The sequence below is a fragment of the Lepidochelys kempii genome, chromosome 9 (genome assembly GCF_965140265.1).
Source record: "Lepidochelys kempii isolate rLepKem1 chromosome 9, rLepKem1.hap2, whole genome shotgun sequence".
In the NCBI taxonomy this organism is placed as follows: domain Eukaryota; kingdom Metazoa; phylum Chordata; order Testudines; family Cheloniidae; genus Lepidochelys; species Lepidochelys kempii.
Window position 1 is genome coordinate 5,593,776 of NC_133264.1, and position 27,671 is coordinate 5,621,446.

Sequence of the window (27,671 nt, forward strand, 5' to 3'; positions counted from 1 at the left end):
TACCACTGGCACATGGGAGACACGGGGCCAGGGCGTTGGCACACAGGGGGTACTGGCCTGTGACGTTGGCACACACATGGGAGGTTCTGGGCGATGGCTCAAGCACAGCAAGGTGCCATGCTGTGGCATTGGCACACAGGAGATGAAGTGCCTGGCGCACAGGAGGCACCGGGCCATGGCCATGGCACACGGGAGTCACTGGGACATGGCGATGGCAGAGGGGAGATGCCGGGCCCTGGGGGTGGCACACACAGGAAGCCCTGGGCCCTGGGGGTGGCACACACAGGAGGCCATGGGCCCTGGGGGTGGCACACACAGGAGGCCACGGGCCCTGGGGGTGGCACACACAGGAGGCCCCGGGCCCTGGGGGTGGCACACACAGGAGGCCCCGGGCCCTGGGGGTGGCACACACAGGAGGCCCCGGGCCCTGGGGGTGGCAGAGGGGAGGCCCCGTGCCCTGGGGGTGGCAGAGGGGAGGCCCCGGGCCCTGGGGGTGGCAGAGGGGAGGCCCCGGGCCCTGGGGGTGGCACACACAGGAGGCCCCGGGCCCTGGGGGTGGCACACACAGGAGGCCCCGGGCCCTGGGGGTGGCACACACAGGAGGCCCCGGGCCCTGGGGGTGGCAGAGGGGAGGCCCCGGGCCCCGGGGGTGGCAGAGGGGAGGCCCCGGGCCCTGGGGGTGGCACACACAGGAAGCCCCGGGCCCTGGGGGTGGCAGAGGGGAGGCCCCGGGCCCCGGGGGTGGCAGAGGGGAGGCCCCGGGCCCCGGGGGTGGCAGAAGGGAGGCCCCGGGCCGTGGCACACCCAGTGTCTCACTCCGTGTCTCCCCCGCCAGCGCCCCCCGCCCCCCATCTCGGAGAGGGGCAAAGCCCCCCCGCTCCGGGCGCGACAGGCGGGGGCGGCGGGTTGCAGGGGGGTGGGGAAGAGGCGTGTCCACGTCACTCATCCCCCCCCCCCCCACACGCCGCGTTCCTCCGCCCCTCTCCGCGCGGCTGATTGGCCGGCGGCCGGTTAAAACGGGGCACCGCTTCCCTCCCTTCCTTGCGGGTGGCTGGAGACGGCGGCTGCAGCGGTAGCTGGTGAGTGGCCGACCGGGCCGTTGGCGCGGGCGGGAGAGCCGAGGCCGGCCCCTCCGGGCGCGCCTAGTCACAAGCGGCCCCTCCCCTTCCCCCTGCCTACGTGCGGCGCGAGCCCGGCTGCCGCTGAGCTGTGGCGGGTGAGCGCGGGGCGGCCGGGGCTGGGCGCGCGGGAGAGCGGGGCTCGGCAGTGGGCGCGCGCGGGGCTGCCCGGCCGTTGGTGGCGGGGCGGGGGAGGCAGTTCCTGACGCGGCGCGTGGGCTCCGCGGGCTGGGGCGGGGCGCCTGCCCGCCTGCCTGCCGCGCCGCGCACATGGCCCGCGGGGCCGCGGTGACCTTGAGCGCAGCCGGGGCCGCCGTTTGCGGGCGCGGCGCCCGGCGTCCCTGCCGCGCTCCTGGCCGGGCAGTTCCCCCTCCCCCCCCACCTCACGAGGCGGCCTAGGCCGCGAGCTCCCCGCAGGGCGGGGGGGGGGGGGTCACCCTGGGCCTGCCGCAGCCCGTCACCAGGTGTCTGGCCCCGGCCCCTCCTTGAAACGGGGCGCGTCCCGCGGCCTGGCCCCGGCGCCTGCGAGGCTGCCGCCCGCGGCTCCGTGGGCCGGAGGCGGCCCGAGCCCCGTGTCTAGTGTCCACGCGGCCTGGCGCTGCGCCGGCTGGAAGACGGGCCGGGCGTGGTCTCGTGGAGCGTGGCAAAATGGCTCCTGTCACAGCCGGCATCTCTCTCTCGCGTCCTGAGGTCGACAAGAGAGAGGCGTTTTGCCATCTCGTGGCAGGGTGGTGGTGACGGGTAGGGTGGTGGTATTATTATTTCACCCCCTCCTTTTGTACGTCTGCAGCTCTCCTTTTGGACTGTCAAGGGAAGTCAGGGCTGGTGAGGAGCCTCCTTAGCCTGTGGCCTCTAGGCTGTACTAGTGGCACCTTGGAGACTAACCAATTTATTGGAGCATGAGCTTTCCTGAGCTACAGCTCATGCTCAGATTGGTTAGTCTCTCAGGTGCCACTAGTCCTCCTTTTTCTTTTTGCAAATACAGACTAACAGGGCTGCTCCTCTGAAACCTGTAGGCTATACTAGCATTTCTGTATATTGCAGTAAGGACAGCTGGAGGCAGTACTAGTCCAGGCAGGCTATAGCTGTCTAACCTTGTCAGAGCAGGTCTAGGTCACCCTGGCATTTGACTGACCAAAGTACTTCCACTGTTGCTGCACTAATGTGGTGGCGGCATTGTGTCACGGCACAAGATATTTGCTGTGCTTCTTCCCTAGAAGTTGTGGAGTCATTCACTTGAAAGGTGGGGTACCTTCAACAGTTATCTAGGCGGCGGCAGCAGCAGAGCACTGCCTATAGGGTGGGATATCATGTTTGTAGGAAAACTTCACTACTGACTTGGCTCAGTTATCTTAACTTGGCTTCATAGTTCATGTAGCACTTATAGGCCAGTACATAGGGACCTATGTTTGCCATGGGTTTTTCCACTTGACGGAGGGAAGTGGCTAAGGGTAATGTCCAGTTCTGGACTTGAAGCCAACTGTGGTTTCTTGGGTGTCTAGCAAAAACCTGGATGTACACCCCCTGGATTATCTGTTCATATTTCAGTGGCTTTTAGGAGCTCCATTTATAGACCAGTGCCTATTGTGCTAAATGCAACAGTTTGTATGCTCTTGGGGTAGAGACCATCAGTATAAAGCATTACAGCAGGTAATATAGACCAAAAAGAGTACAAGGAGATGGTGAATGACAGATGGTCCTATTGGGAAATCCAGGACCAGATGCTTGTAGCATCATAGCTAAGGAGGGATTTAAAGGATAGTGAGGTAGCTTTCTTGTGGGGAGCTTCTCCCAAGAGGGAGGGGGCAGCATGGGAGAAAGCATGAAGGTGTTTGAAAATATAAGCAAGTGAAGAAGGCTGGCATCGCTGGCCAATCAGAGGCAGGAATGAATCACTTAATAGTGAATCATAGAACTGGAAGGCACCTCAAGAGGTCATCTAGACCAGTCCCCTGCACTCAAGACAGGACTAAGTATTATCTAGACCATCCCTGACAGGTGTTTGTCCAACCTGCTCTTAAAAATCCCCAATGATGGAGATTCCACAACCTCACTAGGAAATCTATTCCAGTGCTTAACCACCCTGACAGTTAGGAACTTTTTTCCTAATGTCCAACCTAAACTGCCCTTGCTGAATTTTAAGCCCTTCTTGTCTCTATCCTCAGAGGTTAAGAAGAATTTTCTCCCTACTCCTTGTAACAAGTTTTCAAACACATAAAAGGTTATGTCCCCTCTCTTTTCTCCAGACAAAACAAACCCAGTTTTTTTCAATCTTTCCTCAAAGGTCATGTTTTCTAGACCTTTAATCACTTTTGTTGCTCTTCTCTGGACTTTCTCCAATTGTCCATATCTTTCCTGAAATGTGGTATCCAGAACTGTACACAACTCCTCCACACTGATTAGGCCTCTACTGGAGTGGAGCGGAAGAATTACTTTGGTCTTGCTAGCAATACTCCTGCTAATAACATCCCAAATGTGTAGTGGTTTTGTTTTGCAACAGGGTTACACTGACTCATATTTAGGTTGTGATCCACTATGACCCCCAGATCCCTTTCTGCAGTACTCCTTCCTAAACAGTCCTTTCACATTTTGTATATGTGCAACTGATTGTTCCTTCCTAAGTGGAGTACTTTGCCCTTGTCCTTATTGGATTTAATCCTATTTACTTCAGACCATTTCTCCAGAGACTGAGTACAGTAAGAATAGGATGTGAAGGATTTGAGAACAAAACTAAGCAGTTATGTTTGTGATGGAGAAGGAGGAGCCAGTAGAGGGTTACAGAAGGGGGTGAGATGCTCAGAATGATTGAGGAAATCCTTGCAGCTGGTGTCTTGAATGGGGTAAGACTGCAGGTGTCAAAGCCAGAGAAGTGGATGTTGTAGTAATCCAGACTCTCATCGTACCATCTCTTGATAAGAGATCTAGCTGTGAATGGATAGGCAATCTGCAGAAAGAATTCACAAGATTTAGATGTTCTGGATGTGGGATTGGTATAGGCTAATCAGATTTTTGGCCAGCGTGCCTCATCTCAAAATGGAGTTAAGATGCTTCAGTTCCACAGAAGGGTATTAGTGCTGATTGAGTGTACCCTTAATGCACAGCTCATGTTACATTGATGCACAGTCTACATGAATTTACAACCCATTCTGATGGAAGAGCTGCTCCTGTCAGTGTAGTTCAGCTCCACAACAGGCAGTAGATGTGTCCATGGTAGCAGCTCTCCTGTTGACATAGCACTGTCTAAACCAGGAGTTAAGTTGGTGCAACTATGATGTTCAGGGGTGTGAAAAGTTCCCATGAAGTTACATCAACTTATGTCTGTAGTGTAGACCTGGCCTGAAGCATGAACAGTCTTTTGTGGATTATTGTTGTGCACTGGCATTGCTGGAGTTAACTTGTGATTCTTGAACAGGATGCAAATATATCTGGCTAAAGGGAACAGGTTCTATAGGCCACCACATGGTCACTTAGTGAGTTGTCACTTATGCATCCTAGGGTTCTTTAAGATCTAAGATGAGACATCTGGGGAAGAAACATCAAGTAATACTTCCTATTTTCTATAACTTATTAACTAAGCTAAATTATTCTCATTCAAATTAAACGAATGAATTTGAGTCAACTTATCAAATAAAACTCCTTGTCAGCTTGGGAAGGCAGTATGTTTCTGTCAGCCCCCAATAATGAGGGTATTAAAACTTGTACTAAATGATAGCAAAACTCTTACTAAAAACTGTGCTTGCTCAGTCAAGCACTCAGGAAAGGCCAAAATTTGCCCATGCAGCCTTAATTTGGCTCCTTGTATAAATGCACTATAATCACATGCTGTTTTTTACAGCACACCTGCCTCATTCTGTGAATGAGTAGTTTAGAAGTATTCTCACTTAACTTATGGCCTAAAGTGACATTTAATCTGCTATCCAAACCTGGCAGCAGATACTAGATTAACCTCCTCATGGTTGTAGGTATGGTGCTCTCACTATAGTATCTGAGTGATTCACAAAACAAACTCAGAATATCCCTTTGAGTTTAGGTGCTGGTGTTCCCAATTCAGTTGGGGAGCTGAAGTGCAGAGTTTATGGCCAAATTATCAGAAGGTTTGACTAACTTTAGATGCCCAATTTGAGACACCTAGGTCCTGAACTTGCACTATATTTAGGGCTATAAAAACAGCATGTGACTTCAGGTGCTTTTGCAGATGTGCTGAATTAATGGTCACCTGTGAAGTCTGGTTTTAAATGACTTGCCCAGCATCGCATAGAAACACTGGCATATGCAGAGATGAATGCCATCCTGGAGAACTGGATTCTAACTAGCTTACCCATAAGACCATACTTCTGCTCTCCTACTTTCAACAAATGAAGTAGGGTACTATAGACAACCACCTCATTCACTTCACAGCCTTGATTCCCAGGGCACTATCTATCATACACTGAGTGATACAGGGGTCATCTAGAAAATTAGAATTGATACAGTCTTTAATTACATGATGTGTGCACAAGGGGAGTCAAATTAAGGTTACAGAGGCAACCTTAATTCTCTCACTTCCTAACTCAAGTGCTGACTCCTCATCCTTAATGTTCTTTCAGTTTAGCATTTAACCCCTAATCTCTAACAATAAAATCCAAAAATTGCATCATGTGGAACCACTGACACTCCACCCCAGTTGTAACATCAGCAGGGTCAGCGCAGTCCTTTTATGCTAGCTGAGTGACTGCTATGGTGGCAGGCTACTATCCTCTAGGGACAAGTCACTGGAGGGATCATGCTTTGCCAGTGTGCTTCATGTTATCTTCTGACAGCAGAAGAATGACTCTTGGATTTAATTCCAGTTTCTGTAGAGACGTTCTAATGGTTATGGGGGACACACCCACCTCCCTTCCCGTTCTTCTCCACTGTTAAAACAGCCTGTGCCTGATGCTGTCTGGCCTGGAGATTTCAGGCCAAATGTTTAGTTTGGCAAAGTTACAAGCAACTGAAAATGGGGTCTTATAATAGAAAATGCTTAGGAACATCTGCACCTGCAATTCCCATTGAGAGGCTGATAGAGGAAGAGTCAAATAACTTCCATGCCTAAAATTTATTTAGGCTACAGCTCTATCAGGTAAATGATTAAGGATAAAATTTCTGTCAGTCACAGGTTCCATGACTTTCAGAGGCCTCTGACATTTTCTGCTTGAACTGTTAGCTCCATGCCTTAGGGTGGCAGAGGGTCCCCCTTTATTTTCATATTCAGACAAGTAACAGGCTTCTGCAAACTTTTTTGTTGTCCATGACCTGTCTGAATTTACCAAAAATAACTAGGACACAACTTAACCTTAGTGATAAGTCTTACCTTGCACTCCCTTCCAGAGGGCATCATGAGATGTTCAGTACAATGCAGGACAACACAATTTGCTTATTACATTCAATTAGCAAAAAATGCCAGGGTTGTGAAACACTTCCAGCGCATAAGATGTGCATGTGTAATCTTTGGAACAGGTTTATTTAACCTTAAGTTTAGTTAGTTGGTTCTAGATCAATGATTCTCCACTTGGGGTACACATAACCCTAGCAGAGGTCTTCTGGGGGGTTGGTGGGTACATCATTCACCTAGATATTTGCCTAGTTTACAACAGGCTACATAAAAAGTGCTAGCTAAGTCAACAAACTCTAAAATATTAGACAAAACAAGTTTTGGGGGTTTTTGTCCCCCCAGTAATAGTGTACTGAGACATGTATTTTTGTCTGACTTTTTTTGTAAGCAAGTGGTTTTCAAGTGAGGTGAAACTTGGGGTATGCAAGATGAATCAGACTCCTGAAAGGGGTACAATCTGGAGTGGCTGAGAACTATTCTAGGTGTTGGAAAAACTATTTTTTGGTGCCATTCTGGGAGCCCACATGCTCACTGCCAGGCACTGGACTTCAAAAGAAGTGTAGGGATGCTTCCTTAGTATGCTTCCACCAATAAAATGTAGTGGGGATGGACTTGATATCTAGATCAGATGGTGGCTATGACTATTGTCAATCACTAGGAATCCAATACAAAAACATTGGTATTTCCCCTGCCATGGTAATCCCTTCACTAAAGTGTTTAAATATTGGATTTGCTTTTCTAACAGTTCCAAAACAAAAGGTGATTTAAGACTAACTACTCGTCCTGGCCTTGGCTATAAGGATTACTTGTTGGATGGGAGCTTGTGAATATATTCTAGTTTTTGTTTAGCAATTACAAAGGTTACACTTAAAACACATAGCTTCTTAGCTATAAGGTCTAGTTAATAAAATAGATGACTGAAACTTTAGCTTGTTTCTTGAACTTGAGGTCTGGGGACTTTAAGAGACTGAACTTGGGAGTTTCCCATTAGAGCTAGCTGAGGTAATCACTGTTTCCTCCCTTCTTCCCCCACACCAAGTCTTCAAATGGGGAGGGGATGTAGTTTGGTTAGGGCACGGCATCACTGTTAATACTGACCTTAGCACCACTCCAGCACACAAACCAGAACAAATATTGCACATTTAGCTTCACCTGGATTATCTTGCAACTCATGGTATTTGGCAAAACTGAATAACTACATTGGTGGTAGTTAAGATGAAGGCCCAGAAATACTTCATATAGAAAGAAGCTACTTCTACATAATCACTTACAAACTTTTTGCCATAGCTCTAAAGTGGTATAACACAGTATTGCATCTGGCAGATTTAAGTAATGCTGGTGAGTCTGATGTGCATGATGTGTACATGCCTTTTGAAATTTTAGGTTTCAGTCAAGGAGTTGGAGGGAGCTAGTTCAAGAAACTATGGATCATGCTCGATCAGCAATCTCCAACTTGGTAAGATTTCCTGTCTAGTAATGTTGTTGTAGTCTGAACACTGCTTATGGTGGAAGTTAAGATAGGAGCAAGTAAACACTTGCAGGAATAAAATATTACATGTCAATCTTTAGATACTGAGTTTCTTCCTATCTTAGCTGATCTTAGGCCATGGCTTTTTTCAAGAGTGAAGTTTCAGGTTGAGCACCCAAAAGCCCGTAGTCAAAGTGACCTAAATCTGAAATCAGAAGGTAATTGTTCTTCCTTCTTCCCCCCACCCCATGGTGTCGAGTTGGGCATATGAAGTCACTGGTCACTCTAACTAGAATATATTGGTGGTGGGAATGGAGGAACCACCATCAGCTAGAAATTGCCAAAATGATATGATTTTTTTTAAACCTAGTTTCACCAGGAAAGCTAAAAATGGCCAAGATGTAAGACAGAGGGAAACTGACTTCTGTGTAGAATTCATACAGACTAAGGGCTTGTCTATACTGCCAAGTTGTTGACCCAACTTTTCTTTCGTGGGTTAAAGCCCCACCCCTGAAAGATAAGCTTTGCCACTGCAAGTGGCAGTGGGAATGCAGCTTTGTTGGCAGGAGCACTCTCCTGAAGTCTAATGATTTTTTTTAAGCAAAAGGACTCTAGATAATTGCCTTTGCATTCACCTAGAGGGAGCAGTAAGTTGAATTTTGTGGGTCTTATTTTTTCCTGCTGTTAGTAGAGACTGGTAGGGGGCAGTGTGGTGTGAAACAGAGCTCTGATAAGGGGGGTGATGGTGGGAGAGGAGTTACTTAAGCACCAGTGTGGACACAAGAACAAATGGATATAAACTAGCCATCTGATTTAGGTTTGAAATTGGGCAACTGTCTCATCTTCAGAGGAGTGAAGTTCTGGAACAGCCTTCCCAGGGGAGCAGTGGGGGCAAAAAACCTAACTGGCTTCAAGACAACTTGATAAGCTTATGGAGGGGATGCTATGAAGAGACAGGCCACATGCCATTGTAGGCAATCCATGACTGCCAGTAGCAAAAATCCCCAACAGCTAGAGACTGGACACTAGATGAAATGGGCTCTGAGTTACTGTAGAGAATCCTTTCCCAGGTGTCTGCCTGGTGGGCCTTGCCCACTAGCTCAGGGTTTAACTGATCACCCTATGGGGCTAGGAAGGAATTTCCCCAGGTCAGATTGGCAGAGACCCTGGGGGGGTTTGGCCTCCTTCTGCAGCCTGAGGCATGGTTCACTTGCAGGTTTAAACTAGTGTGAATGTTGGAGTCTCTAACTTTAAGTCTTTAAACCATGATTTGAGGACTTCAGCAACTCAGCCAGAAGTTAGGAGTCTATTACAGGGGTGGGTGAGGTTCATTGGCCTTGCAACATCCAGGAGATCAGACTACAGTCAGAAGGGACCATCATGATCTAAAGTCTAAGTCAAAACATGAGTTCTTAGTCCTGTGCTTGCTCTAGAGCAGGTGTGGGTGTCAACACCTAAAACAGAGCTGCCTTAGAGGTTTTACTTATCAGCACTTTATCAAAGTCCTGAACTCCCTTTTTCATTAAAAACTTTAAAAGATGGCTGACATTCTTGAACACTACCTTTAACTAGTAGGTTTAGGTTGACTGCAGAGTTAAATGTGAAGATCCCAATTTTGTGGGTTTACAGCAAACATCCAATCTGGTGACTCTAGACAGATCTAATCACTAACTAGTTAAACCATTGGCTTTTAGAGTGGGTCCTACATAAATAAGATCTTCTACATGTATTCTGGAATGAACACAAATCCCAGATTGTAACAAGCAATATAGTAGGCTTTTTGTGTAGTATCAAGTCATATTTCTCACTCATCTGTCGTCTTTCCAATTTAGTTTGGAGGTGGGCCGCTGTCATACACCCGTTTCAGTCTGGCTCGTCAAATGGATGGAGACAGTAGTCATGTGGAAATGAAACTGGCTGAAGAGGAGGAAGTTGGAGAAAATGGAATGACTGACCATGTTCATAGCCGTGTAGCAAAACCCAGGAATAGTAGGAGAAACCTCTGGTGCAAGGTTGCTGCAGGAGGCCTCCTCTTCTTAATTGGTAAGATGAAAGGAATTCTACAAAGTAGAAGTACCAAGACACACTATGCTGTTATAGTGATTCTTCAGTGTGCATCTTACAATAGACCATCTAGACTACAGTACAGTAGAATCTGTTAAACTCCTCAGGCATGGAGGTTGTTCATAACTGAACAAAACCGTATGGTTCTTTCAGAAATTTATAACTGAACATTGACTTAATACAGCTTTGAAACTTTGCTGTGCAGAAGAAAAATGCTGCTTTTAACTGTATTTTAAATTAAACAAGCACAGATGGCTTCCTTACCGTGTCAAATATTTTTTAAACTTACAGTTAACACAGTTCTGTACTATATTTGCTTTCTGATGCCTGATTACGTACTTCCAGTTCCAAATGAGGTGTGGTTGACCCAGAGTTAAGAACTGACTGGAGGTTCTATTGTACCTCATTCCTGGGGCTGACGGTGTGAATACCTGTTTATTTTACTACAAATCTGGAGTTTAATGTTTATCAAAGCAAAGAAGGGCAAGCAGTATTATGAGGAAACTAAGTGTTTCCTCAGCTAACAGAGGAACAAAGCTACAATAGGTGCATTAATGTTGGAAGAAGATCAAGTAGGTCTTAAGGAAGATGTGGACTTCCTGCTTTAGTACCCAATAACTAGTTTTGTTACAGTAATACAAACTCAAAGCAAATGCAGCTAAATAAAACCTGAATGGTATTGGAGACCCATTGTATAAATTTAATCAGTAGGGTACAGGATACTCTATCCACATTGTATCTTAAAATATAGAATCAGTTAAGGTGAAACTTAGGAAAGCTGGTACAGTTTATAAACTTCCAAAGCTTGCATAGGAACAGGTTAGTCTCCCAATAAAACTCAACTACTTGGAATACAGTCAGGGGCTTGAGTTAACACTGCATTGGCTCGGGTTTTTTAATGGCTTTGTAGTGTATAAACATCTTTTTCCCTAGGGTTTCTGATTGGCTACTTGAGTTACCGTGGGAGAATGCAGGCAACTAGCACTTGTTCAGATGGAAGTAATGCATGTGGAAACCCTGCCATTACACCTTCCCCAGAAGATAATGATGAGTACATGGAAGAGCCTAAAACTGAACGTGTCCTTTACTGGAAGGATCTCAAAATGATGCTGTCAAACAAGCTGGGAGCTGTAAACTTTAACAATGCCAGGTAACATCCTTCAAAGTCCTAGTCAGAGCTGTTTGTTTCACATCCTGAGTCTCTCGCTAATCTGAAACCACCTACCTGTTCCTGTAGAACAAGTGTTAAATAACTGAAGACTCTTGCCACCTCAGTTACAATCGTGAGTGTGATCTAGGCTAAAAAGTTAAGTGGCTTGTTCACAACCTGGCATTGTACTAGGTAGCTGGTTTTCAAACTGTGCCTTTACATTTTCCTTCCATTCCAGGAAGCTGACATCTTGTGAAGCTGGCTCTGAAACAGATGAAAGTCTTGCTAGCTATCTTCATGGTCAGTTAACTGATTTCAAACTGGATAAAGTTTGGAATGATGAGCACTACGTTACACTGCAGGTCCAGGGCAGGTATGTTAATATGCCAAAGACAGTAAGCTGCTTTTATTCTTTCAGGCATGGATCTTACTAGTTCAACCATAAAAATCTTCAGCTAGAGCAAATGTTTGAGGTCTCTAACTCTCAGGCCAGCTAACCTTGTTTGAGGGGAAATCCAAGCCAAAGTCTCTCTTGGCTTCACTACTGCCTGTGGTAGTGGCTACTGGGGTGCCTCAGAGTCAGAAAACTTTTTTAAAAGCCTGCCTTACAGAAGTAGACAGAGTTAGTAAAAATCTGTCACAATGCTAAACTGTAGAACTAAGCTTGTCATAGAATAATGACTTGCTTTTACCAAAGTAGTGCAGGAGTCTTTAGCCTCTTGAGTTGTCAGTTAATACAGCCCTGTTTCTGTTGGGACATCCTATAGATCCTGTAGCTATAGTCATAAACTTGTCTTGGCCTGCAAGACCCTATCAGCTCAAATCCTTAGTGTTATGGGAAGGCATACTTGGAGAGTGGGAAAGCAGTAATCCTTAATTTCTACACTGCTCACATATGTGAACTTAGGCACTTAGTGGTCCCCTAAGTATCCTAATTCTTTCTCCACTCAACACTTGCATACAAGCACCTGTCATCCCTTTTCAGGGTTAATGACTCCAAACATCACCACCTAGAAGGTCATTACTATAATCTAAATGTAGGCTTTGTGCAGCTTGGCTTAAACTAGCTTTATGGGCCATATATACAACTAATGCTTATTGTATACATTGGGGAGTAGCATAAGGTCTCACCATTTCACTTAAACATAAATGTCAGATTTATACTTCCAAACCATATTTCTATGGTAAAACTATTTTTAAGCTGAATAATCAAATAGTAAATGGCTAGTGCTAGCAACTTGCTAATCTGCCATTTTTAGAATTGGTACTTTAGCTCTGCTTAATGCTGTTTCTTGCTGTCTAATAGCTCACCAAATAAAGTGACTATTGAGTCTTCAACTGAAACGGCAACAGATGAAATTACTGATGGGTATGTGGCGTACAGTGCAAGGGCAACAGCAACAGTAAGTTACCTAGCTTTGAATAGCAAACTACTTTTTAAAAGAACAAGTCTGAATGTGCTGAGGATAACTGACAAGTCAGTTAATCTCACTTGTGGACAAGTCACTCTCTAGGACTGAGACTTGAACTGTTAGTGGCTCCTTAATACTTCATTCTTAATTATTCTAAAGTGTCTGGCTTCCACCCCGAGACACAAGACTACTGCTTCACTTACAGCCAAGCAGACCAGGATATGGTGGTTTGGAGTAAAACCACCGGTTATTAGGCAGAACAGCTCTGCAGAATAGTCCCTCCTGAGGCTTACCATTGAGGACATGGCCCAAGTATTTCCAAGCTCCAGCCCATGAAGCAAGAGTTCTCAAAGTTAGAACTTGAACTTACCATCACACCCACACCTAGTAAACTAAACTCTGGTCCTGGATTTTATATTTACTAATAGGTGTAAATAACACTTGGCTTATCACCAAGATGAGCATGTCTGTCTAAACTCTCTCTCATACCACTTATGGTAAGTGCCCTGCAACTCCCCTTGTGAGTAGAGGGATCTCCATAAACCCATTTCAACCCCCCCATCACCAAGGCCTGCAGTAGCTGGTGGCTGCTTCCCTCCTCAAGGGTTCCTGGCTAGGGGCCCATCCAGGAACTCTTCAAGAACAATCATAAAGTAAGACTGGAAGGGCCCTCGAGGTCATCTGGTAAAGTCTCCTCCTGTGCTAGGGCCAGGACCAAATACCTAGACCATCCCTGACAGGCTTGTCCAACCTCTTCTTGACTCCCAATGATGGGATACCCCAACCTCCCTTGGAAGCCTATTCCAGCACTTAACTAACTGTAGGTTAGATATTGGGGAGGAGGAAGAAGTAGCCTAGTCTAACTAAATCTCCCGCTGCCTATTACTATTGTCCTACCTTCACTGAAGATGGAGAACAATTGATCACCCTCTAACAGGGGGAACCTCTGCCCAGAAAGCTGGTGGTCTAACAGCTGGGAGTTGCTATAACTTGAACCCAGATAATTTGCTGCTGAATGCATGAGACTTGGTTGAAGCTAGGACATTCAAGTTGCTGCATGAGTTCAGATGTCTTATTATCTTCCTGTAAATAAGACAAGTGGTCCAGGCCCCATGGCTTTAGAGAGATTTAGGTGAGTTATCAATGACTGCTGCAACTACATCTTATTTGTTCCAGGGTAAACTAGTCTATGCTAACTATGGCCGGGCAGAGGACTTTCAGGAACTAAATAAGATGGATACCCCTGTAAATGGATCTGTGGTCCTTGTTAGAGCTGGGAAAACTTCTTTTGCTGAGAAGGTAAGTAACAGCTCTTGGCTCCTATTCTGAATAGTGTGTTCATAGATCATCTAGCTAACTTAGGACACTTTTTAGTATTTAGAACTGTCATCTTCTGGTTAGTCAGATCAGCCTTTAGCTTAGTCCAGATGTATTTGAATGCTGCAGGGGTTGGGGAGAGGAGGAGTGTACCTCCTTGACATGTGAATGGGCCTGGCAAAAATTGTTCATGCTGCCACTACTTCTGGCCCACAGTTGCAGGAAGGAGTAGCCTGCTTCAGTTAACTCAGTTACAGTGCAAGAGAATAGTGAGTACTCTGGGCCCCCCCCCCAGTAGGCAATGTAAACCTCATCACTTGCCTAGTGACTAAACACTCTGGAGTTCTTCTCAGTGGGGCTGGTAGCATTGCCTATAAAGACTGAGTGACGCTTCCATCAGAACAGCCATACTGGGTCAGATCAATGGTCCATCTAGCCCAGTAATCTGTCTTCTGCTGGTGGCCAATACTAGCTCCTTCAGAGGGCATGAGCAGAACAGGGCAATATCAAATGATCCATCCCTTGTCTATTCCCAGCATCTAATGGGAAGAGGATTTCCAGGGTCTCGTAATGCCAGAAGACCCTGTTTTAATGGCTTACAGCTTAGCCCAAACAGTTGAAGTTCAGCAGAAACTTTCCATGCCACCTTGTCTCAAGTGACCAACTTCAGCCACTCATGAGACCAATGAAACACTTTACCCCCTAGGAAAGAAACTGACCTTTTTTGAGATACTCTAGTGGCTCCATATTTGGGAGCAGGAACTTAAAATTTGACAGGAAGGTGGCCTTGGTCAGTGTGCCTTTTGCCATCTCCTGCAGAAGCTGACCAGACTTGGTCCATTAAGGTATTGAAACTCTTGCCCATGCTCTCTAGAATCTCACTAGACCTTCACAGTTAAATTGGCCAAAGATTCTGTCCATGTTGGGCATGCTCCAGTCTTGGGATGAGTAGAGCTCATTGTAATAGCAGATTTGAGCTGCTCCAGGCACCAGAATGGAGTAGAGGAGCCTGTCTGTTAAGCTCCAGGCAGCATAGAAGAAGCTGCTCCTGAAGTGGAGAGGAAAAGCACTGGGATGGGCTGAGCTGAGTGCCCAGAGAAGGAACCTGGGACTGAGTGGTCACTGGCCCAAGCTAGATAAGGGAGTGGGGAAGGAAGTAATGGATCAGGAGCCAGAGATGGGGAAGATACAGGACAAGGAAGGGCAGGCCCATAGGCTAGGGGAGAAATGGGTAGTCTGCCCACTCAAGCACACCAAGGTTGTTCTTGTAACCTTAATTTTGCCCCATGTGGGCATGTAATTAGACTACCATAATGAGCCTGTTTTTTCCATAGAACACTGCTCCAGGGTGGATAGTACTCAGTTAATGAGCAGCTAGTAACTCCTTAACTTAGTTATCCTATACTCTTCAAACCTTACTCTGAAGGTGGAAGTTCAGCGTGGGCTTTTCTACAGCACTCATCTGTATAGTGCTTCTGCAAATTCCCCACCAGGCTCTCAATGCAAGCACCCAAAAAATAAAACCAACAGTGACCACACAAGACTGGGTTAAATGATATGCCCAGCATCACACAGGAGCTATGGCAGAAGCATGGATAGAATCCAATTTTCCAAGCCACTTAGCAATAACTTGCATAAGAACAGCCATGCTGGGTCAGAATAAAGGTCCATCTAGTCCACTGTCCCTTCCTTTCCTGTAATCCCTTACACACATTTGAACTTTTTCAAAAAATGAAAACAGGAGTCCTATATTAGACAAGTCTCCTTCAGTACATAACCCTGCTTCATCTCCAGAGGAGGTCTGTGCTGGACACTGAGGCAGCAAAGTCCCTGTGTAACAGTCTTGACTTATGCTAGTATGTGAACATGTATGGACAAGAGGTCGCATTGTAAAGTTGCACTAAGCAACCTTGATTCTCTCCTTTAGAGTCCATCATGTAACACTAACATAGCACAGACTCTTCAGCTTAATCCATTTCACCTTCACTTCCAGGTTGCTAATGCTGAAGGCTTGAATGCAGTAGGTGTCTTGATATACCCTGATCCTGCTGATTACAAACTCCCTAATGATGAGGTTCTCTTTGGACATGTAAGTACTACTGGTGAACACTGGTTGGCTTCCCTCTAGAAGATGCAAAGGGAGACTGCATAGCATGCTTGCCTAGAGAACACAAACATGCTGTCTCTTGCATAATGCCTCTAGAAATGATTCTCCACTTACGTAAACTTAACCATAATGGTTCCTTGATGCCAGGCCATATTGATAAAGGACAGCTGTAGTTTTGCAAATACAAGAGTGGCTGTATTCAACAATACTGCTAGGTAGACCTCTAGCACCTCACTCTTACAGACCTTAAACTATTATGTGTATCTTGCATATAACACACAATCCTTCATTTACAGGCTCATCTAGGAACAGGTGACCCTTTCACCCCTGGCTTCCCTTCATTCAACCACACTCAGTTCCCACCAGCTAAATCTTCTGGACTCCCAGGCATTCCTGTCCAAACAATCTCTAGTGCTACTGCAGGAAATTTGTTCAGGTAATATTGCCTACAGGTGTTCTACCAAGGGTCAGTAACTCAATTGGATCCCTATGAGTAATCAATGAAATTGCTAGGAGGCCTTCTAAGCAGAGCTCTCCTCCTGTCATCTAACAATGTGTATATTGAGCTACAGCTTGTACAGTTTCATCAATATAGGACTCCCAAATTCTTGACTGTTTCAGCAAATGGAGTCTTGTATCCACTGTTCCTGATATCTTTTATATAAACCTTGGCCTATAGCATTGCTTAAATGCAGGCTTTAAACAAATGTCTCGATGTGAAAATTGTGGTATGCTTCTCAGTCTGAGGTTTGGAGTTTCCCCAGTATTACACCAATGGAGTGCACTCTTAATCCAGCATGCAGTTAGCTAAAATCTGGAACTAGTCTTGCCAGTGTCACTAACTAACTTCCACCATAGTAAGGCTCTGAGGTGCTTAAAAGTGACAATGAAGTAAAAGTACCTGATTTTTTTTTTCCCTCCCCTCCCAGGAAAATGAATGGAGAAGTACCCTCTGAAGAGTGGAGAGGTAGCCTCTCAGTTTACAAAATGAGGTCACAGAACACCAAAGTGACACTTGAAGTAAACAATCAAATGGTACAGAGAAAAATTCATAACATCTTTGGCGTTATCCAGGGTTTTGATGAACCAGGTAAAGCTTTGTTACTAAAATCTCATTGAATAGGCTGGCCTCATTTAGAAGCCAGTTTAGCCTGTAACTGGCATAACTTACATGGGAGAATGGGCTGGGGGAGTCCTGAACTTCAACTTCTTTGGCTTACTGTTGAATAAGTAAAGTGTGTAACAAGTCCTTATTACATGGAAATCTTTAAGCAAATAGCTACTTTCTCTTACTTGGCCACTGGATAACAGGCAAAATGAAAACCTTTCCCCATAACATAGTATCATTGAAAATCAAAGGATAAATGTGGGAGAACTGATTTGTATACCACTCATGGGGAGTAAGCATGCTACTTCCTGAATTGGCCTGCCTCTTAATGATACTTTCCCAAGTTCTCTAGCTAAGTGGTCTTGCACCTAGTAATAGTTTGGTTAAACTTGCCCATTGTCTACACACATTTGAACCAATCCAACTAAAAGGATTTTAAACCAATTTATGCAAACCAGTGCATGTTCCAGTTTATGGTTTAGGCCCTGTTCATAAGTCTACAGGTCTGGTAGACTAGTTTGTAATGCCAAAAGACCCCATCAGGATCTGAGCCTCACTCTTCCAAGCGCTGTAAATACACATGACTACTTGCTCCAAAGCACTTGTGAGACTGATCACACAACCATGAGAGTCTGCAAGAAATGCTCAACATTGCCAGACTGCCAACTGGATGGGACTCCACTTTGATGCTAGGAAATGCACATCCCTGCATATCAATGGGAGAAGGGACTTGGTCTGGGCAACACCACTTCAGGTCCCAAGTGAACCCATGATCTTCCTTGGACAAGCAAGCCTACCAACATCTGGCACACCCACAGGTTTCTGCATTTAGCAGACTCCTGAGGATATCAGAGATCCTACAAAATGTGGCCAGGATCAGTTCCTCCCTACTGGCACCATGGCAGAAGATAAACACCTTCCTGATCTCCCCTGCCATATCACTTTGTCATGAGGGGATCTGTAATAGCAAAAGTACCTCTGAACAAGGCAAACGCCATCAGGTAGTGAAGTGGATGTTTCTTCCCCAGAGAACCAGCAATGAACTGGTGTACATCTCTGTCAGGCAGGGCAGCTCCAACATCCCTCATTGCAGTGATCAGTCATGCCTTCTCATGTGCCTGGACACCATGGTGGGGAACATCCTGTATAACACTTCCTGCTGTCATCAAGAAGCAAATCACCAGGACTCCCACCAACCAGATGTTGCCACCTACCTGAGCAGCTCACTGGAAGGCAAATTTGGAAGAGATGGGGGGGGAACTTTGCTGTGGACACATGCCCACAAGTGGAGAAGCATATTTGGCTGCTGTTAGACATGGTGCAGGGAATGCCAGGAGCTGGGAGTCCTGGTGCCACAGGTGAAGCATGCAGAGCACAAGCATCATTCCAAAGCTAGAACGTTGTTGGAGAGGACCTGAAGGATGCTATCTGCTGCCAATACATAGAAAACCTAAAATGGAAGCTGAACCAGGGCAAGACAGTCAAAGTGACAGGCAAGTGGGATGCCAGCAGCCACTTCCTCCCTGGGGGCAGCTTCACCTAATTTTTGCTAACTAGGTTCATCCACAGAGCCCAGCCCAACTGGATTCCACTGAACAGCCATCTCCCATGGGAATGGGACAAGCCATGCAGGAAGCACAGCTATGCAATGAGACTACCCCACATCCTGTGTAGCTACAAGCCCCATTCCAGGTCCTAGCAGCTACAGCATAACACCATTCAGGATCACCTAGTCAGAACCATCCCACCACCTGTAGGGAAGGTGGACATGAACACCATCCCTGGAACCAACTGCAGCCAGTCCTCAGTGAGGACCAGAAGATGATGGTGGCCTTGAACAGGACCCTGGCCTTCTGCTCCATCTGAGCTCAAAAGGTGGAGAAATAAACAGGATTCAAGGTTTTGGCCAGAGCAAAGGGTTACCAGGTTCAGGCACATGCACTGATCCCCAAAGCCCTGGGCATATGGCACCCCAGTAACAAGCGAGTGAGAATGCAGAATCAGTCAGTGCATTCAGCTGAATGCACTAACTCATGGTGTCGGACACCATCAGGTGATCAAGGAACATCTACATAATGTCCCATCACCAAACATCCTCAATAGCAGGAAGGTTGAGCTGGAGTGCTGATAAGCACATTGGGGAAAGTAATTGATATAATCCATGAGGGAAATTTTCTAAATGGACAACCACAAGTACTCATTTCTCTTTGAGGGACAATTTTCACTCACTACTAGATTTGCTTTCCACAACCAACTCTCTAACTTTTTTCTTGAGTGATGTACCTAAATACTTGGATGCTACTACTGAACTGTGTTTAAATTTATTCACCTAAATTTGGCATATTGCTGATTATGTACTATATATATTTTATGACTTTGCATTTGTGGATAATCTAAGCACTATACCAGATCTAAAGACCTTTTTCCTTAGCCTGGCTAATTTTTTTAAGCTAATCAGAACTAGCATGCATAACAAAAGAATTTAGCTGCCTTAAATCCTGCTACAAGGAACCTCCAACAATCTTCCTCTATTGTACACTTGGCTCTGAGCTGAATGTCATTTCAGACATGACCAGACTCTGTTCATGAATGGCCCTAATGCTGAGCTAGTGAAGAGCCTTCTTAAAATTCAGTCTTTTTTCCCTAAAGGTTGCATGCAGCTTGCCAAAATGTTTACTCTTCCATATATCACATGTAGGAAAGTGTTTTGCCAAAACATTTTGGTTCTAACTGATTTCTGAAATAGTACAGCTGCATCTCATCACTCCTGCCCTCTTTGCAGATCAGTATGTTGTGATTGGAGCCCAACGAGATTCCTGGGGTCCTGGAGCAGCAAAGGCTGGTGTGGGAACAACCATGCTGCTGGAGCTTGCCCGTGCAATTTCTTCTATGGTAAAAACAGGTAAACCATGAGACAATTAAGCCCAAGTACACTTTCTGCTTGGGTGGGGGGGACAAAAAAACCTTACATAAGGTAATGGAGCCCAGATCTCAATTCTTTTTCTTATTTAAAGGTGACTATAAGCCCAGAAGAAGCATTGTCTTTGCCAGCTGGAGTGCAGGAGAATTTGGAGCTGTTGGTGCCACTGAGTGGTTGGAGGTAACTAAGTAAAAGGCATCTGATCAAACCAAGATTAATCAGAGCATACCTCTGTCTGGAACTGCTTTTACTACAGTTCAAAAGTTACTGCCTATTAACAGGCATCGTGTTTTCTCCCATTTTAGGGTTATTCTGCCACACTGCACACCAAAGCCTTTGCATACATCAACCTGGATGGTGCAGTTTTAGGTAACTATTGCTCTCTGGTCAGCAAATCTACAAAACTCTAAAATTAGAACCGGTCAAAAACCATTCCAATGTGAAGCTCTAAAATGACAAGGCTAAGTGTTTGTGTGTTTTTTCCAAAGAAGCTACCAGTGCCCAGTAATTGGAATAGCAGGTACATTGGGTGCTTTGGGTTAATGCTGCTCATGTACTATATTGTGTCTTAAAGCACTGAAAGTCATTACTGCTGCTAAAGAGAAACCACGATACAACTTTATTCCTATAATCTCATACTTGCATTGGCTAACATGTTCCAAATCTCTAACTTCTACCATCACAGGTTCAAGAAACTTCAGGGTTTCTGCCAGCCCAATGCTGTACAAAATAGTGGAGCAGACTATGATGGAGGTGAGTCCTAGTCTCTCTGGGCTAATCTGAACCATGATCCAGGTATACAGGGAAGTACTTGAACAGTAACTTTACTCTGCACCTTATTGCAGGTGAAGTATCCAGAAAATAGAAGTCTGTATGACCACATTGGTTCTGACTGGACCAAAAAAGTGTAAGTCTCCTGCTCATCTTTGAACAGTAACTTCAAAAAGCTCATCTGGAGCAACAAAGCTAATCTAACCTCTCTGAACCCCCCAAATGAATCTCCTAATAAACCCCCATATAGGAATACTGACTAGGCAGTCGCTCTAGCTTTAGCTCTAAATTTGATACTCTGTTCAAATCCTTGAACCACAGCAAGCCGTTGGGACAGCCTCCTAATCATTATGACTTCATTCCCATGTCAGTGGTGCAATAGTTTAGTACACTACTTGGTTTGGAATGTCATGTTCAAACTAGATCACATCCAATCTAGCTTTCCAGCTGTTCCAAGAACAACCTTCTAGGAGATGCTGGTGTTTATGGGACTGCAGAAACTGGCTTGCTAGTGCTCCACTTCTTTAACAGGAATCCCCTGTGCCACCTGGCCATGTGTGGCCATCTGTTTTTAGCTCAAAGCTTCAGTTATTGTAAACATTGGATTGGGTAACCTACAGTTCTGAGTAACAATGCCAATATTTCTCATTGCAGTGTTCCCTTTCGTATGGATAATGCAGCTTTCCCTTTTCTAGCATATGCAGGAATCCCAGCCGTTTCATTCAGTTTCTATGATGTAAGTCACTTTGTACTTGTAAACCTCTGCCAAATGAAGTAAGAATGTAAATACAACTTAGCAAGGAAGCTTAACAGTAAACTTGTGATAGGTTTGACTCTCCTGATCTAGCTAGTTGGAAGAACTAAAGCTGCTCTGATAAGATGAAACTAGATCAAGTACATGTGCTAATGACATCTTTCATCTAGTAGTTTTATCATAACTGATGTCAGTGGATTAGAATCTGCCAAAGAGCACAAGGCGCAACTCCTGGCAGATTCCACTGCTCCCAGGGCTTCAGGCTTCTTACCACCTCCTGGACTAATGTGGAAGCTGAACTCAACAGTGGGGTCAACTTTAACCTCAGGGCAGCACAGCTGTAGGGTTATACTATCTTATTTCTGTACTCAGCTTCTAGCCAGTGAATGCAATCTCGTATGAGCAGCTTCCTAGTTCCTTAATGGAAGGCAAGATCAGACTGTTAAAAGTACATGGGTGGCCAAGAGGTAGAGCAGTTACTTCTAGACTAGATATCTGTTTCTGGCTCTCATCCAAACACTTCCTCAACTACTCAAGACTTAAATTCTACTCTTCCTTCAGCCATTTAGTCACACATTAAGTAGACTAAATTATGATAAACTAAACAATTCTCCATGGCTTCACTGTGTTCCAGACACTGCTTGATCTACTTTCCTGTATGTAGATATGAGGCCTGTATATTAATGATGTGAGTTTCTAAACAAACCTACACAAGCCTCTTTTGAATGGAACTAGAATTCCTGTCTACCCAGATGTCCCATGTTTCATTACTATCTATAGAATTAATAGCACTGGAACACAATAACCTGCTTGTTCTACATACTATAGGAATAACTCAAAGTTTAGCTGAGCAGAGAAGTCAGTTATCAAAGTTCAAATTTTAGCTCTACATAGCCAAACTTTATCAACTTTTGATACCTGTATTAATGCTTCTGCAAATATTTGATCATGCAGTTTGCTGGAACTCTCATGATATTCTTTGGGTGGTTACTTAAACAAGAAGTTACATCTGCAGGTATTCTTGCCAGTGGAACTTGGGTATTCCTTACTTTGCAGAGAGCCCTTACATCCCTTGGTGGCTGACATCTGAGTTTGTTGGTAAAGCTGCAGTGCTGTGGAGTAGTAGCAGGTCACAGTAGACTGGAAACCTTGACAGAGCTGCTTGCTGCCCACTTCAACCCAAAGTGGTGGGGCTGGCATGCATACAAGTAACACCTCCTTATCCCTCAGCTTGGCCTTCTGTAGGGCAGAATGAGTGTTTGGCAGAGGTGCCAAATAAGTTCAGCATGGGAGGGAAGAGAAGTGACTGCAGATAACAGGTCAGTCTAGTACTGCTTACAGTACAGCCAAGGAGAGTAAAACTCACAGCTAGAGAAACATGCTCTAAAAACAGGGTTAGAAGTAAGAATTCAGAGTGCAAATGCTTTCTGCCTTGCAGGATGAGGAAGGATATCCTTACATGGGCACCAAGCAGGACAGTTGGAGCAAACTTGCCTCATCTGTAACTCAGCTGGACAAGTTGCTTCAGACAGCTACAGAAGTGGCTGGCCAGATGGCTATTAAGATGACACATGATCACCAACTTTACCTGGACTATGAGCAATACAACCAGGAATTGCTCAACTTCATAGTGAAGATTAGCCCATATAAACAAGAGATAAAAGTAAGTTAACTAATTTTAAGGTAAGTTGTTTCTTGTTTCCCCCACTAACCCTAAACACTGAAATCTGCCAGTGTCTTATCCCCACCTGATAAGCTAGGGTTGAGAGGGTAGCATTGCCAATTCAATTCCTGGGGCTGCCAACAAAAGCCCCACTGCAGTGACTGGCAAAATGAGCCAACTACCATTAGCAGTGGTGCAGTCACATGCCCAGACTGAATACATCCTCATCTGGAAGGGCTCTTCTAAAAGGGCCTCTGAAGGGTATAGCTGTTAAGTTAAAAACTTCTTGAGCAATGTTCAGCCTAAAAAAGCTACCAATAACTCAGGCTATGCCTACAGTTCAGTTTTTCAGTAGAATTTATGTCTAAAGGTGAGATTTAGTCACACCCCTATGTGACAAGTTACACCACCATAAGTGCTGGTGTGGACAGCACTAGGTCTGCAGGAGAGCTTCTCACTGCTTTGGAACAGTAAAGCTGATGGGAGAGTGCACTCCTGTCCACTTAGTGTCTCTACACTGGAGAGCTTGCACAGCTGCATCAGTGCAGCTACACCACTGTGAACTCTAGTGTGGCCATGCCCTCAGTCTTTCAAAGTGGTCTCTGGTTAAGATTTGTACCAACTCAGATTCCCAACTCTAATTCTTCTCCCTACCAGGGAATGAATCTGACCCTTCAGTGGCTGTATTCTGCCCGTGGTGACTTCAGTCGAGCTACAGCTGCGCTGACAAGAGACTTCAGAAACACTGACCTTAACAACAAGCTCCTCTGCCGCTTGGTGAATGACCGCATCATGAAAGTAAGTATTCTGAGCTTGGTTACAAGAGTTGATTTCACTCACTCCACAAAGGAGTCCAGTATCCAGTGGAGTGAGCACTTCATGAAGGTTCAGTTGTATATCTGGACTCAATGAAAGTCCACTGGATTTATACCCAGTGACTGGTCTAGCTGTTGTGGCTGCGGGTACAGAGTACATCTCCTTAAGAGGCAGAGCTGCCCTCCTGGGTGAGGGCCTGCACTTATGAAGTGGCCATCACTTCATGCTTATACTGTTGGATTAGGAAATGCCTATCTGGCCCCATGCAACTGCCCTGGTAAATCCTTAATTCACTTCCCCTAGAAACATGTCTAGATGCTGCTAGCTGACAAACACTAAGAAGCTGTTGAACCCACTTCTGAATTTTTCCAGCTCCTAGATAATCCCTGGCTTTTGGCCCCTTCACCACTTATGTCAGTGCAAGAACTGACACCTGCAGGAATTCAGTCCAATATCCAGTTCTAAATTTTACATTTCCTCTTAAGGTGGAGTACCACTTCCTTTCTCCATACGTGTCTCCAAAGGATACTCCTCTACGTCATATCTTCTTTGGCTCTGGTTCCCACACTCTGTCAGCTTTGCTGGATCACTTGAGCCTCCGGAAGACCAACCCAAGTGCCTTTAACCCAGACCTGTTCAAGAACCAACTGGCTCTGGCAACCTGGACTATTCAGGGTGCTGCTAATGCCTTATCTGGTGACATTTGGAACATAGACAATGAGTTTTAAATGCATAATGCATCAACCTTAATGCTGGGGTACAGAAACAGGGAACCCCACTCATTCTTAGTGACCTAGTGAACACTTACACTAAATCTATTTACAGGGTATTTGGAAACTTACGTTTTGATCAAGTAAAACTCCAAATTTGATTTTTGATGGGGAAACTTCACCAGCAGCTGTTCAAGCAGGGATCTCAATCTATGCTCACTAAACACTACTGCTTGTGGTGCTGCCTTTCTGTCCTGCTTGAGAATAAACAGGTCAGACTGATTAAAGCAAGACAGTCTAATGAAATATAAATTCTGATCTAAAACTAAATTGGTACCTTTTTGAGTGGGAAGGTACCTTTAAAAACTCTCAGGTAGACAATGTTGGCTTTCCCTTTTGAGGTCAGTCTTAAAGTTAGTGAAGGCAGAAGATGGGCCTTTGTAACAGTTTATGGGGAAATTCAGAAGTGTTTCCAGCCTCCCTTCTGGGGCTGTGAAGACACCTTGACCTCAAGTAAAACTGATTTTTTTTTTCCACACAGTAGCCCTTAGCTGCTGAAATAGGATGGCTAAACACTTCAGAACTTCCTGACTAATACATGAGTTACCATGTGAATAACCATCTTGGCTTTCCAGGAAGAGGTGACAAAGACTAACCCCTTAAAGAAACTTACATCACAAAGGGGAGGTGAAATCCAAATTTATGCCCCCTTCAGTGTCCTCACTCAGTCCCTCAGATAAAAGGGACCACATGGTAACAAATAGTTCTGGATGGCTACAGCTGACACTTCAGACCCTGTTGCTGTGAGGACTTTCATGAAATCAAGTCCTTGCTTGCCAAATTTTTGTTTGGCCAAGTAAGTTGGCAAAACTCACAGGAAGGCTCTCATTTGGTACTGAGTTATTTATTTTTTTTATTTATTTATCAGTGACAGAGTTCACTATAAATGGTGTGGTTTTTTATAGAAGATAATTATCGGAAGCAGTGCCTTCCATAATTATGACAGTTATACTGTCGTTTTTGAATAAAAGCAGCATCTGCTATTACAATCGAACATGATACTGGAATTTTGCATTCAAATATTAAAATGAAGCAATGGTCCATGAAGCTTAAATCTATTAGAAAATTACCAGTTCAGCTTTCCATGGTTTTCAGATATGGAGATCTTGCATAAGCATTTAATCTGGTACTAAAAGCGCTCATTTCTAAAGTGACTCCTGAAAAACCCTAAATTTTTGATACAAACAAATTAAAAATAACTGCAATTAAGCCTCCCTTGGACTTGCTGCCTAGCCCAGAGGTCAGGCTTCTCTCTTACCCTGCTTCAGTTGACAACCTCTGTAGTTGTACAGTGAGTGCAGCTCCATAACCTGCTTTAGGCTTTGATAGTGCAAGAAAAGCACCTCTGAGCTTGGCAGATAAGACCTTTAAGGATGCATTAATAGGGTTTAACCATAGCCCTGGCTCAACCCTTGTTAAGCCTAGGGTGTTGTACACAAATGCAGACTTGTACCTCTAAGATCAGGCAGCAATTTAATCACATGGCAGCTTTGCTGCAAAATTTCCAGTACCTTATGTATCATGAAAACCTAACTCACATTATCGGGAGCAGTGTCTTCCATAATGTATAAAGAACAAGGTAGTTTTTGCCTACCACAGTGTTATATCGGAGGCAGTGTTCTCCATATGTTGCACTAAGGGTGTATGTAATTATCGGGAACAGTGTTTCCCATAATTTTCTTATGCTTATCATGCAATGACATCTACAGAGCTTGATGGTTAGTATCTAACATGTATCCTCAAATTCCTGCAATCCTAGTTCCACTTTCCTGTGTTGCAGATGTAAATGCTAGTGTGTATTCTGTACCTGAATGTTTTTAAACCCACTTTGTATGTTAAATTGTTTCAAGTTGTGCTATAATCTATCTAGTTATGTGACAGCTGGGTCTGACTATTTAGCAAATATTAGAATAGTAAGGCTGTTTGACCTATCTGAGAAAGGTGAAGAATTGACTATGAAGGCTTGAGGAATTGATACAGTGAACATACAGTGCTGGATTTTTGATAACTCCACTATTTAGTAAGCTACATTCAGTCTCACTGTGGCATATCTAAGCACTTTGATTTTGTACTTCAATCTACCTAGCATCACTAGAGACTAGTCAGTTCAGCAGACAGCAAGGCTTTAGGGGGGTCCCCATCTGCTCACTAATCAAAGACCAAGTAGACTTCCTTGTTCCTTCCAATATGTTAGTACTTCACTGGTAAGTTCTTCAAGCCTATTTAGGTTCTATTAAATGCTGCTGTTTCTGGCTGCAGCAAAAAAGCAGATCTCCCTGCCCCATTACAATAGGGTGCTGGTCTGAGCCCTCCATGTGGGCCACTTAAATACAACTGGTCTAGACTCCTGGTCCCTGTGCTGGAGCTGAATCTGCAGAGAACTTAGACAGGACCTGTTCAGTGGCAGCTCAGGGATGGGGAAGAGTAGCTATTGCAATTTGAGGCTTAAACAAGCCCTGAGACTCCATTAATGAGCTTTGTAAGTTGGTCCTGGCCATCATAAAAGACAGTTAAATTCAAGTGCATACCCTAAAATTTTCTGCTCTGATGGCATCCACAGCAACCTTGATACTACTTACAAGGTGACCTTGTGGCACTCAGTCTCAATCCTGTTTCACTGGTAAAAGTCATGTTGTGGTTGGAAGTAGTTGCCATAGCACTTGCATGCACCTTGAATTCTTAGATTCTGTAAACTTTGCCTGCTACTAAGCACATGAATAAAACTCTGTCCTGTAGCTAGATGAGTAGTAACTCATTACTACAGGTTCCATTCATACTTTCTTGCTCTTGTACTAAAATTTGACTTTGGGATGAGATTAATTTGCTTTGTTCCTGCATTACCTGCTTCTCCTTAAATAAAACATAAAACTTGAAAGCTTC

General features: G+C 44.9%; 1 protein-coding gene across 3 annotated transcripts; it reads left to right on the forward strand.

Annotated features, from left to right (window-relative positions):
- Positions 1 to 975: 975 nt before the first annotated feature.
- Positions 976 to 27,671, forward strand: TFRC (transferrin receptor). 3 transcript variants are annotated; one of them, XM_073359077.1, is made up of 19 exons: positions 976 to 1,079; positions 7,855 to 7,927; positions 9,772 to 9,982; positions 10,937 to 11,153; positions 11,392 to 11,526; positions 12,460 to 12,556; positions 13,742 to 13,864; positions 15,876 to 15,971; positions 16,286 to 16,425; positions 16,919 to 17,079; positions 19,880 to 19,999; positions 20,112 to 20,197; positions 20,323 to 20,386; positions 20,703 to 20,770; positions 20,863 to 20,924; positions 21,443 to 21,524; positions 22,981 to 23,205; positions 23,863 to 24,003; positions 24,507 to 27,671. In XM_073359077.1, the coding sequence occupies exons 2-19, from the start codon at positions 7,895 to 7,897 to the stop codon at positions 24,747 to 24,749; spliced, it is 2,304 nt and encodes a 767-aa protein (XP_073215178.1). In that variant the 5' UTR covers positions 976 to 1,079; positions 7,855 to 7,894; the 3' UTR covers positions 24,750 to 27,671. The 3 variants fall into 3 exon arrangements, with proteins under 3 accessions (XP_073215178.1, XP_073215180.1, XP_073215179.1); XM_073359078.1 differs by lacking the exon at positions 976 to 1,079 and adding an exon at positions 1,095 to 1,216; XM_073359079.1 differs by lacking the exon at positions 7,855 to 7,927 and having other exon boundaries at positions 993 to 1,079.

Bases quoted from the DNA above. Each gene is read 5' to 3' on its own strand.
- TFRC (XM_073359077.1), top strand. From the start codon at position 7,895: ATGGATCATGCTCGATCAGCAATCTCCAACTTG. The intron at 13,865-15,875 runs GTAAGTAACAGC...CTTCACTTCCAG, and splicing joins AAACTTCTTTTGCTGAGAAG to GTTGCTAATGCTGAAGGCTT. The intron at 21,525-22,980 runs GTAAGTCACTTT...TCTGCCTTGCAG, and splicing joins TTTCATTCAGTTTCTATGAT to GATGAGGAAGGATATCCTTA.